At 38.2% G+C, this 12,839-nt stretch overlaps 2 protein-coding genes across 2 annotated transcripts in view; one reads left to right on the top strand and one right to left on the bottom strand.

Moving 5' to 3' along the window:
- Positions 1-1,684, bottom strand: part of LOC127845485 (uncharacterized) — a 59,355-nt gene extending 57,671 nt beyond the window's left edge. The window contains exon 1 of the mRNA XM_052376416.1: positions 1,610-1,684. The gene's annotated coding sequence lies outside the window, so the exon portion shown is untranslated. The remainder of the gene's footprint in view (positions 1-1,609) is intronic.
- Positions 1,685-8,566: 6,882 nt separating this feature from the next.
- Positions 8,567-12,142, top strand: LOC127844709 (uncharacterized). Its single transcript, XM_052375136.1, has 3 exons — positions 8,567-9,102; positions 10,128-10,231; positions 11,923-12,142. Exons 1-3 carry the CDS (start codon positions 8,773-8,775, stop codon positions 12,140-12,142), a joined length of 654 nt encoding a protein of 217 aa, XP_052231096.1. The 5' UTR covers positions 8,567-8,772.
- Positions 12,143-12,839: the final 697 nt, after the last annotated feature.

Here is a 12,839-nt window from a genome sequence, read left to right as displayed (position 1 = left end):
GTGGGGACAAAAAGGAAAAATATGGGGACAGAGAAATATATTTGCAGCAGAATTTAATTTTCATAAACTAATTATATTTTACTTGCACTCTTAAATTTGCTTGTTTTCTTCTTACTGCAAGTCCACAGGATGCAACATTCTAATTTCTAATTCAACCATGAACATTTTAAAAACTTTTTAAAACTGTCAAACAATAGTCAACATATTTACAAAACTTTCAACAGATTTATGGTCATTGAACTCAGCATTGCGTGTCAAAGTACTTGTTCGATAATAAGAATTACCAATAGTAAAGGCGTTTTTTTTGTGCTTTATGCACAAAGTGCATGTCATTTTGTTGTTGTCAAACAGTGACCAAGACAATTTTCGAAGGCAATTTGCTTGGAACGTATGTTTAGGGCCAGGGGTAGTTTTTTTTGTCATTGCTAAACGATGTTGGGACTTGGGAAGACTCTGTTGGGGTGTTGTTATTAATTTATCGTCATATTTTCTAAGTTTACTTGCCGGAGGACAAAAACTAAAATGGATTTTGTTTTCTTCTGCCGGTCACTTTCCGCCATTTTGATTGGTTGTTATAATCTCAACTTACCAATGCAATAAAGTGTTATTAAAGTAAATTTACCATTGGCTGCAAAATGACGTCACATCCAATGAAATAATTCGTTTTGATTACACACTCACTCGATTACTTTACCGACTTACCAATTGAATCGATTAGTTTTTATTACTAATTCCTGTGCGCTCTCGGACCCATATCCGGAAAACGGGTGGGGACAAATCTTTAATTTTTGCGCCAATGACGCAAGGGCGCATCCACGGCAGAACACTGTAAAACTGAATAGACACTGTTGAACTCATATAAATAAAGTTGCTAGTATGTTTATTTTAATTTTTTGCATGAAAATAATCATTATTATTTATTTTTAGGTCATTTAGAAAACATAATTACTATTTTCCAAAACTTAGTAGTAACGTTAAGAATAAATTTCAGAGTTAAGAATTCTTTTTGAAAATCTAGTAGCAACGTTAAGAATTTTACAAAACCTTATCTGGGGCTCTGCTCATGATACAGGGAGATGGTCTTCGTCGACTTAATTATTAGCGCTCGCCCAAGGCTATGCCTGATGGGTATTCAACGAAAGATTAGTCAAAGGATGTGTCTTCAGTAGAGGATTCAGATATCCAGGATGAAGAGACAAATGCTAAAGAAATCTTGGCAATTCTGAATGATTAAATGCATGCTTTGTATATTAATCTGATAATATTTCAATATTGTTAAAAATGTCATCTTTGTCTTTCGTCGTCATTTTTACTTTTTGGGCCTGAAATAATCAGTCTGGGCCGGAAATGGCTGCATGATTAAAGGACCTCATTGCCGGCAATAAATTATAATTTTGGGAAGGACTGATTATACTTGTAAAAAAACCTGCTTAAAATTTAGAGAGAAAAAACAACATTTGCGACTAAACCATGAAATTCGAAAAACATCATCGACATCGACCCTGAAATAAATTTTTTTGATTAAACATCAATATATCTAACTAGCAATTGCTATTCAATTGTTGTTGTTTTTTAAATACTTAACCCGACATGTTACAGTATATTATACATTTTGTATGTTTTTCCGCTTGAACAACCGCTATGGTTTTCTATGTTGTTGTTGTTGTTATAACTCGCGGGCAAATTTTCCCTCTACTTTCTTTTACCACAACGAAAACAACCACAAGAAAGATTAGTTTACGAACTACCAAGTGTCCGCGGTGCCATTCAAATATCCCGAATGCAAAGTATTCCGAATTCCTGATATCCGAGAGTCAAATAATCTTACGGCCCGATAGTCCGGCACCAGTTGTTTGATGTGTCATATGAAGATAAAATAGTTTAGTCTGATAATCCACCTTGATTTGTGTATTAAATTAGCACATATGAATCTGGATTAATACGTCGAAGAAACAACCTCCGGCTTATACTCGACGATTGGATCTGGGCGATTTGACACTATTTTTGAAATAAAATAATTAAGTAAACTTAAGAAACATGTTTTGCATGCAATATTACATCAACGACACGTCATTAGTTTCATACATTTTATCGCGAGTATGAAACCAGAAGCGGATACATGAATAGTTAAAATTGCTGCGGGAAGTTCTCAGCAACGCGAACGTATTAATTACCGAACACAAATTTCACACTTTATTCGTCTTTAATCGGTTTTTAAATCGAACCTAGCTTTACCATTAATTATTGGATTATGTCCATGCATCAGTCTCTTCTTCAGATGGAATCCTCCTCTATTAGATGTTTCGGCTCTTTACACGACATCTTCCGGAGGTTTGCCGGCCGAGGTTAATCAAACCTCGACCAGAGACTGATAAGCTGTCCACTGCTGTTCCATTGTGTACACACCGGTCTTACTGACAATAACGTAGTAACGTCACAATCTATGTATAGAATGCTGCTGTTCTATCATCTTCCATAACCGATTTTAGACTGATTCTGCTTGCCTGAAGACATCTGCTATCGCCCGTCTCCTTGCCATTCCAGTGATGCTAAGTACTCCCTAGCCCTTCCAGAGTGACTGCCCGGCGAAGCTCCGACTACCAACCTCGACATGGGGGTTTCAGGTGTTCCTTCCTTGTTGTACGCACTCATCAATTAGCGGCTGTTATTAAGCCTTCTTTCTCTCGTTTGCTTCCTCAATTCGCTCTGTCCATGGCACTGTCGATTCCAGAAACACTAGCTTCTTCGTTGCTCTTGAAAGCAACACCACGTCAGGACGAAGAGTGGTTTTGGCGACGTCTGGTGGGAATCTCAGCTGCTTCTTCAGTTCTACCATAAGTATCCAGTCGTTCAATGAAATGCCTGAATTTTTAGACCTGTAAATGCTTAGTGCTGATCCCTCTTTGACGAAATTGATGATGGTTGGCCTTGTCTGCATTAATGGCTTCTTCTTTCATGCCGCACCATGGCTGGCTGCAATCTCGCTGATGATTTTGTCGTGCCGCCAGCGATATCATCCTGTCTTTAGTGCTGTTCTGGAAGAAAAAAGGACGTGCTCTACGTTTGCTGGCCTGCCACATAATCTGCAGGTGGGGTCATCAGTGAGTGTCTAGGTCCGAAGGTTGGTTGGTGTAGGCAAAACGTCGTAAACAGAGCGTAGAAGAAATCCAATGCTATGGTGAATGCTATGGTGGTCAAGACACACATCACGGTTGGAACCCTTCCCATTTTAACCAACTGCCCTGTTGTTGTTTTTTCTTTACAACGGCTGCCACTGGTCATGTCTCCTCCTCTGTCGACAGAACTTCACCATGGACCATCCTTCTCTTCTCTGCTGGTGATGCAGCCCTCAAACTGGCACTGCATGGTGACAAATACTAATCCCAACCTGCCAAATGCAGTTGTCCCCATGATGTCGCTGTGTCTGAGCCTGGATTCTGCGTCGTTGACTGCATTGTCTGCTCTCCACTTCCAACCTGTGTTGACTTCCACCCGCGCTCTGTTGTCTTTTTCGTCTGTACTGTGTCGCAGCAAGATGAGTTGTCTGACTTTGGTGACATTGAACTCCTCTGTAAGAGAGTAATGCTGAAGCTGTAGCTTGCTGCCAGAGCTGCACGGGCCAATACTTGAGAAACGTCTTGGAACTCCGAGCCATCTTCTGATGAAGCGGCTTAATTTCCTCACATTGTCTTCGATAGTCGATATTGGGACGCCGTTAACCAAAAGAGGCCACACAAGTCTTAGTAGTACTCCATGTTTGTAGATCCAAGCGTTGTACATCTCGGGTAGACCGCTCTTGTCCACGGCTTGCATCCAGTCATCTAACTTCTGCCGCATCACACTTTCCTCGTCGCTGAGAGAGCTTCTAAACAACATGCCAACGCTCTTTATCGCTGATCCTGTTCACTCCTTTCTGATGACGTCTCTTACTCCCTACAGCTTTGGCACGGCATTGTCGTAGACATTATGTTGGTGGTTCCGGAGACATTAGCGTGTTTGGGTTGCCCAGGTCCTGTTCTCTGTTCTCGTCATAGTGAACATTTTGTTGGTGGTCCTCCACTTCCTGTCTCGGACAATATAGCCTATCTGATTGCGCAGATTCCTTGTCAACTCGGTCAATGCTGGTCTCTTATTCTGAAGCGTCCTCATATCTTTCAGTGATGCCTTATGTCCCCCCTGAGTTGGTTTATCTAGTGGTGATAAAGTATCGGCGTTTTACTTGCCGCTCTTTTCTCCTGAGCACCTCATTGGTGCTATCACTGCAAGTGTTCGGTCCACCGTACCGACATGGGCCCTCTCAAGCACCATGTCTAACTCTTCCTTACATTCCTTTTTCTGTGAGCTTGCTGGCCACTCTTTTCTGTTGTATTTTGCTGTTGCTCTTTCCTGAGTTCCTCTGGGTTCTATCGGGCTGCTCCCCTCCGAGCCTTCTGACGTGACATTCCTAAACTTGCGCTGTCGACTTCATCCTCGGATGGACCTTGGAGTTTCTGGACATGGTGGGGTGTAATCTGGTCCCGCCCCTCCTTCGTCCCATGCGGTTGCCTTTTGCGTTGTACCATCAATCGGGGGACAGCCCATTTTTGCTCGGTGGATATTCAGCCCTTATCGTTCTTGCACGTTTTTCCGCAACTACCACAATACCTAGTTAAATCGTTGGTCTGTCTCGAAGTCCGTTGGCAATCACGTGTGTCGTAATCCGGTGTCTGGCTTGTATGTCGTTCATCCTTCCCCACCTTCGCACGACCACGGGGGAATCTTTCTGCATATCTATCCATAGCGAGTAGAATGAGATCCTTCTCACAAAGGACTTACTTCGGCTTGCCAAGGCTAGGTACTCTCGAATGATGTCTTTCCAAGCTGTCCACTGCTTAAGTTTAGTCTGATGGCGGAAATCATTCTGAAGACGCAATCGAAGTAAATTCCAAATGCGGATACGTCCAATTACAAAAGAATCACATATTTATGGCTTTCTTTTGATGTAAAATTTCTAGAAATATTTCGATTGCCCACAACAATATGTTTTTAACTGTTCATTTAAGGAATTTCAGAATATTTCCAGCATGCCGCAAATGTCCTTCTTTCTACTTAAACAGTTGATGAAAGAGTAATTTCTATATGATCGTCAAATGTGTTCGTGTTTTATGAAAAAAAAAATATTGCTATCCGTCACGCATGACAAGGGTCTTGTCTGTGTTTACCGAGTTTGGATTGCACTAGATCCGCGATAACACATTCGGTGTTAACCTCATTGTTTCTTCAGCCATGCGTTTTCATCCACAAATAGCTAACTGTCCAGAAAAGGAACATCGGAATTAACGTCAAAGTACATGTATGTTCAATGTATTCGCATTCAGTAAGCGATTTAAATTAAAAATGAATTGATGGATTTAGCCAGAGGGAAATCATTTTGGAAAGGGGTGAAGGCATATAAATAGACAGGGTTAAAAATCGATGGAAAGCTTGGTTCATCGAAAGAGACTGAATTCCGCTGTTTCCATTCACTTTTTTAAAGTCAATCATCAGGTTATAATGCATTACATTTGATATGTTTATGAAATTGTTGGGTATTCGCCTATATTGCAGAGTTCTTCCCTAATATGAGATATGCAGGGTTCTTCATTCAGATACGTTTTAGATTGTCTTCAACTATAAACGTTCAGCTGCGTTATTCCCTCATAAGAGTTCTGGATGGTTCTCATATAATATCTCGAATGTTAACCTTAAAACCCCAGGTTTTAAGGGTTCATCCGTCATTTAATCTCATAAGGATTGTTCCATCAAATAAGATGTGGATTGAGCTTTCCCATATACAAATTAGGGAGGGTTATATCCTAAAAACATTTTTGACAATTCTTCCATTAATTACATGCTGGATGGTTCTTCCTAATAAAAATTTAATCCGGTCGCCAATGCAACAGTTTTCAGAAACCTATAAATTATGTCTCTAAATTTTCGTATTTTATAAAAGAAATGTATCTAAAGTTTGGAAACTTAGAGTAATAACGGTATTTCACTTTGTAATCTCTTAGGACTCTATATATATATTATAAATATATATATATTTACATATATATTTACATATATATATAATTATCTCTCTTGAAACACAAAATTACTCATAATTTCACTGTATCTTCTAGATCCAACGTATTTCCGCTGTGTCTCGAACATAGTGTTAGGGTAGTTATGAATCCTGATCGGATCCTGCCCAAATACAACTATGGTTTCATGTTTGTAAATAAATGTTCATGTAACTGTCCCTTCTGTGTATGTAAACGGTTCCAACGTTGGTAGATGTGTTGCGGTGTTAGTGTGGGGTGTATAACTGTGAATGAACCATCTTTTTTGGGGGGTGGGGGGGGGGTGGGGTGGGGATGTTACAGTATGCCTGCTTCATTCTGAATTGTAGCTAGGCGCACACGCCGAAGTCTCCAATAGGAATATTTATGTCTGTTTGTATGTCTGTGTATCTGGTTGTTCACGCATATATTTCTCCATATATATATATGTATTTATTTATTTATTTATATACATCTGAGCTCCTCTGATTTGCTAGAGAGGGCGGGAGAGAGAGAGAGAGAGAGAGAGATCGAGAGGAGAGGAGAGAGAGAGAGAGAGAGTCTGAGAGAGAGAGAGAGAGAGAGGAGAGAGTGAGAGAGATAGATCTCTCCTCTTCTCGAGAGATACTATCTGTCTCTCTCTCTCTCTGTCTCTGTCTCTCGTCTCTCTCTCTCTCTCTCTCTCTCTCTCTCTCTCTCTCTTCTCTCTCTCTCTATCTCTCTCTCTCCTCCCTCTCTCTCTCTCTCTCTCTATCTCTCTCTCTCTCTCTCTCTCTCTCTCTCTCTCTCTCTCTCTCTCTCTCTCTCTCTCTGTCTCTCTCTGTCTCTCTCTGTTTCTGTCTGTCTCTGTCTCTGTCTCTGTCTCTGTCTCTCTCTCTCTCTCTCTCTCTCTCTCTCTCTCTCTCTCTCTCTCTCTCTCTCTCTCTCTCTCTCTCTCTCTCTCTCTCTCACTCTCTCACACTCTCTCTCTCTCTCTCTACACACATATATACATGTATATTACACAGAAATGACTGCGGCTGCGGTTTACTCAAAGTGCACGTTGTAGTACGCGAACAATTTTGATTATATTTTCCATATTGTGTTTCTTTTCTTAGCACAATATGAATGGAAGATAGTTGTTTAACCCATTTATGCCTAGCGTCTAGAAAAAAAGGCCTTGGCAAACAGCGTAGACCCAGATGAGACGCGGCATGATGCGGCGTCTCATTGGGTCTGCGCTGTTTGCTTAAAGGAATTTCTGTAAGAAATATTCTAAATATAGAAATTGATATACTAGACATCCCTAGTTTGGGAAATAAATTAATCCAATTTAGAAGGATGGGAGAGTCCAATAGTCATAAATGGGTTAATAGTGTACGCGTATGTGTGAAATAATATGATTGCGGACTGGTCGATTGTAATATTAGCCAAGTTCAAAACAAGCTCGTACGAAATTACAAAACACGTATTACACAAACATATAATGGCACTTTAAGAAAGTATGTCTTGCAACCAAAATGTCCACATCATAATGTCATAAAACATTTAATGACGAGTTGATCATTGGTGAAAATTAAGACACGACCTACAACTCTGTGCAGCCTTTGTCTAGCCTAGGAACAATTCAATGGACTGTAATCGGCAATGGAAAATTTAATTGGCATTCAACTGATATTTTTGGTTTTTATGCGTGTCGTTTGTCTATATGACATCAGAGCAACTTATTGATGTAAATACTACGTAGTTAACTGACTGATGCTAATGAAGTGAAATTTCCATTGAAATGAACGGTTTAATGATTTTCATTGAAGGACAATCCATTTTTAGATTGTTCCATTTTTTGACTTAGGTCACTTGCATTAAATAAAGGACCATGCAATTGTGTATAAGAAGAATACTGCCCCAGCAGCTGAAGTTTCACTTTTTAATACTTTGTTTAAGAGTGTTATTGTTCCTTTGATTATATTATATCGATTTCAATTTGTAATACGAATAGCGTGATGTTAAAATATGCTACATTTGTACATCCTACAATTGTTCACGATCTCAGATAATAAAAAAAACGAGAATTTATTAGAACAAGCTAATTGTTGCGTTAGAAGAGTATATGTGGTCTTCTAACAGTTTGTTTAACTCCCGCAACTGGGGTCAAAACTGGTATACTGAATACTTAATACATAAAAACTAAATACAAAAATAAACTCAACGAATGAGAAAACAAATACCTGTTCCGAATCAACAATGATCATCGATTTTACATAATTTAGTTAATTAGTTTCACCACATGGCGCCGTGGGAAGTGTTTGCGTTTCATCGAGTGTATATATATGTTTTATAAAAATAGCATTCTTTTTTAAAAGAATCCCACTTGGATGTTTTCTCACGAAAAACTTGCGACTACATCAATTGAAAAGCCATTGTTATCCAATTAATCTTTATATGATTTTAATATAATTAACGTGGTCATTTTCAAGTTGTGAACAGCTGTCGTTCTGGACCAATGATTAGCAACTGTTCAAACTTCAAATTGTATTCCTGTGTTACTTGTATTACAGACAGAGTTTATTTTGTAACAATAGTGTTGTTTCGCGGCTCTCATTTGTATAATTTAAATGTAAGAAATACTGGAATAATGCTTATATAATTTTTAAATGTTAAACTGAAATAACATTTGAAAAAAGATCCGCTTGTTGAAAACATACCATATGTTATATATTAACATTACCATATGTTGAACATTAACATTAAAACGTCGAGTAAAATGTTTGGTATCAAAATTATCGCTTTTGCCATACTATTTCAAACTGCGCTAGGCGTGATGTCGACATTATACGCTATTGAAAACGCGCAAGTTTCCAACACGAATGAGGTTTTGCATCTGATGCGGTGCGGCAGATTGAACCAGGACTTCGATAAACCAGCTGTTCGGTTTGCAGTCAGTGATACGACGCTGTGTAACTCTTTGAATTCCAACTGGTTCGAAAGCCCTGTATACGAAAGTGGTTTTGGGTATGCAATAAAGAGACAGAATGTGGAAGACTTCAACGAGATAGGAGGGGTAATATGCTTTTGTATTATTTATATGAGCCGCGTTCTGAGAAAACTGGGCTTAATGCATGTGCGTAAAAGTCGTCCCAGATTAGCCTGTGTAGTCCGCACAGGCTCATCAGGGACGACACTTTCCGCCTAAACTAGATTTTCGGTAAGGTGGGACTTCCTTAAAACTAAATATACCATAAAAGCGGAAAGTGTCGTCCCTGATTAGCCTGTGCGGACTGCACAGGCTAATTTGGGACGACACTTTACGAACATGCATTATGCCCAGTTTTCTCAGAACACGACACATTTATATTATAATCCTCCGAAAAAAAATATTATTAGTTATTTTACCATCACGGTGAGATCTATAAAAGTTATTTGAGCCTCATTGACGGATACCTTAACTTAAAAATGGCTGCTATTATTTGGGCCGTGGTTAAGGAATATTACAGTTGTAGACTTTCGTGTTGATGTGTAAACTGACTGCACACTGCTTCCGCGATCATTAACTAAATATAATATTTTGACGGGTTTACAAAAAAAATTAGTATGCATTCAACACAAGTCTATAATAATTCGATGTGCAAAATATGCAGACGTACATGTATCTATCAGTAATGTTAATTTAATCGTGCATCTTTACATGTTAATTGGTCCGCATTTATTATGAACAATTCAATCACCACTATTCAAAGAAAAGAAAATTACAAACAATAGCGCTGGAAAGCCCGATGCAATACCTGCATGACTTCTTTTGATTATTGATTTGGACGAACTGATAGCATTATCTCTTTCAGTGCTGCAACCAAATTTTGAAGGCCTTTGCAAACAGTTTGGATCCAGATGAGACGCCACAGAACGTGGCTTCTTATCAGGATCCAAACTGTTTGCTATTCTGATAGTATTCTTTGAAAAAAAATCGAAGACAATGCTTATTTTAGAAATTCAGCAGACGACATTTTAGCAGACGACAAATTTCCCAGCATGCAAAGGGTTATTCATATACCATGGTGATCGTGTGTTTAATGTCCTTATCTATTCTAGTTGCGTGCAGATAATGGTGCTGGCTACTTTCAACGAAGACTTCCGCTTCTCCCCGAGACTGATGTCAACATCACCATCGATCTTGTCCCGTATTTTGACAATTCGTGCGTATAATTTTTCCCCACTTTGAAGCTTGTATAGTTTCACTTGCAGTATGAATTGTCTATGTTAAAATTACTTGTTACACAAAGTCTGTCGTTCCATGTCTGTCCGTCTAAAAACCAGTCCGGAATTACCTTCCTTGAGGCATTGCATAAATATAAGTGTGCGCAAATATTAACTTACATAGGAGAGCAGTTTCCGTGCAAAAATCACTTCTTCTTGAGACAATATCTTTGAACTCGAGCTGAAATTTACAATGCCCCCCTCCCCTGCCAAACAATGGTAATATGCGGGTCTGTTTTACCAGATCTATGTGTTCGTTTGCTTATATGGCTGCACAGTGGCCATAGGTTATTTAAAGGTAAAAATAATTCAGTGTGACGTTATAGCGTTCGGATTAAGGATTTGTCCTAGCTTTAACTTATTCGTGCATTGAATAATAAAATTTCTCATGTTAACCTAAATAAGATGATACAAAAACCAAATATCTCACTGAAAGGTCATAACACAGTTTCAATTGAAAAATGGCATTAATGTTTATTAAGGTTTTCTTTACATATCTGAACGACTTTAAAATAACATGCCTTTAGCACAATTATTACAAAATGTAGAAGGTTCTGTACACATAGACTAAATAGGTAATTTTAAGGTCAAGATCATTCTACAAAATAAAAGTTTGATCTTATAAAGGGGCTTATAAAGGTTAAGCTGTCGTCATATGTTAATGGATTCCAAAAAATCATGCCATAATTTTGACGTAATGTTAGACACATTATTACACAAAAACACTAGATAGCTACATTAAAGGCCATTGCCGAAAAAAAGCATTTCCATGTTAGAATATAGCTATATTTTTATGTAATAAATGAGTTCACAATATTTGAGCTCAACTGATAGCAAATACCATACAATGTGTTATGCACATAAACCAGAAAAAACACTTGTTCCTTAAATGCACCAAAGGGAGGGGTAGGGGAGGGAGTGAAATCCTTAGTAGCCAGCGGCTTATCCTACTTCAAAACACACACATCCTAATGCATCGCTTATTTCCGAAAACGAACTGTTATATCTTAAACATGCGCAATAGTCGGCTCAAATAAATATTAAAATACATGTTAAAGAAATATTAAACTGAGTCTGCAAACCCATATGCATACCTCCTAGTACAAGTGATGCAACGTTATAGAACAACAATTTATTAATAGTATTATAAACTTATAATTTCGGTATGGTAATAAATATACAACGTTTACCTGCTTTGTTTACGATGTGGTTGATAATTTATTCTTAATGCAAAATAAATTAACACTGCCTTGTATTTGTGTTGAATTGTATATACAAATTCAATAAGATTGTTGTTTATTTGCAAGCCATTTTTGACTAGCAATTATAGCAATTTTAACACGTATGCTATAAATACCGTACCAAGGCGGTCACCCAGCTTAAATTTAATGTTGTTTTGTATACGATGTCTTGTTAGGCGATTTATATTCACTTAGAGTACATTGCACAAATGACTAACGAAGTATAACAAGCTTTTTCTTCTGTTAGTATTTCTGTGTGTGTGTGTTTTTTTAATTTAGTATACACATTTTGAAAGTTGTTTATGAGTCTAAGTGATTTTTGTTTTTTCTTAGTTAGGAGCAGACCAGGCTAGAATACGAATCATGTTTGTTATGTTTAATTATTAAAGGCTGAGTTTCAACCTTAAGACAGAAGATAACGCCTATTTTATGCACTTGCGGTTTAAACGAGTAGAGAATACAACAGTAGTGCAAGATAAAGAATCAAATGGAAGCTTTGGGAACACGCAGACTTTCCAAGGCTGTCGGCTGACAAATGGCGCACCGCACACCATATCATTAACGTTGCAGAAAGGATCCACTGTAAAGGCCAGTGACACGTGTAGTTAATTGTCCGCCTTTCAAACAGGAGTGCCCGTTTCAATCGCAAATCGGAGAGCATTCTTAGGAACTTTCGAAAGGCACATAGTTATTATTTGGACCATGAAGCAGACCCGATTGCGTTTATTTATGCAGCTTGATAAGATGTAATTACGCTTAATTTAATATATTATAAATGTTAGCCGCGCTTTTGGAAAACAGAGATTAATGCAAGTGCGAAAAGTATTGTCCAAGATAAGCACGTGTTGTCCATTCAGACGTATAGGGATAACAATTTCGCTGTAATTGAATGTTTCGTTTAAATAAGTGTTTTTTTTACTAATGTCTAGTCTAGACGGAAAGTGAGAAACGCGCAGGCTTAATAGGGACGACACTTCTGGTACATGCAGTGAGCGGTTAATTTCAAGTTATACTATTACACTGTATCCGTATGGCTGACAAAGGCTACTATATATTTCAATGCATGTTATAACTAAGTAAATTTAGTAAGCACGTGTTAGTAATCAAGTAACATACACACATTTTAATTGGGTCACGCCCCATATATTTGACCTTTGACCTTGAATGATGACCTTGACCTTTAACCACTCAAAATGTGCAGCTCTATGAGATACACATGCATGCCGAATATCAAGTTGCTATCTTCAATATCGCAAAAGTTATGGTAAATGTTAAAGTTTGACGCAAACAAACCAACAGACAGGGC

The sequence above is a fragment of the Dreissena polymorpha genome, chromosome 9 (assembly GCF_020536995.1).
Source record: "Dreissena polymorpha isolate Duluth1 chromosome 9, UMN_Dpol_1.0, whole genome shotgun sequence".
Classification (NCBI taxonomy): domain Eukaryota; kingdom Metazoa; phylum Mollusca; class Bivalvia; order Myida; family Dreissenidae; genus Dreissena; species Dreissena polymorpha.
This window is presented reverse-complemented; position numbering and strand designations above follow the sequence as displayed.

Excerpts from the sequence above, each read along its gene's own strand:
- LOC127844709 (XM_052375136.1), top strand. The coding sequence starts at position 8,773 with ATGTTGAACATTAACATTAAAACGTCGAGTAAAATGTTTGGTATCAAA. Across the intron at positions 9,103-10,127 it reads ACTTCAACGAGATAGGAGGG|TTGCGTGCAGATAATGGTGC; the intron begins GTAATATGCTTT and ends TATCTATTCTAG. Across the intron at positions 10,232-11,922 it reads GTCCCGTATTTTGACAATTC|GCTGAGTTTCAACCTTAAGA; the intron begins GTGCGTATAATT and ends TAATTATTAAAG.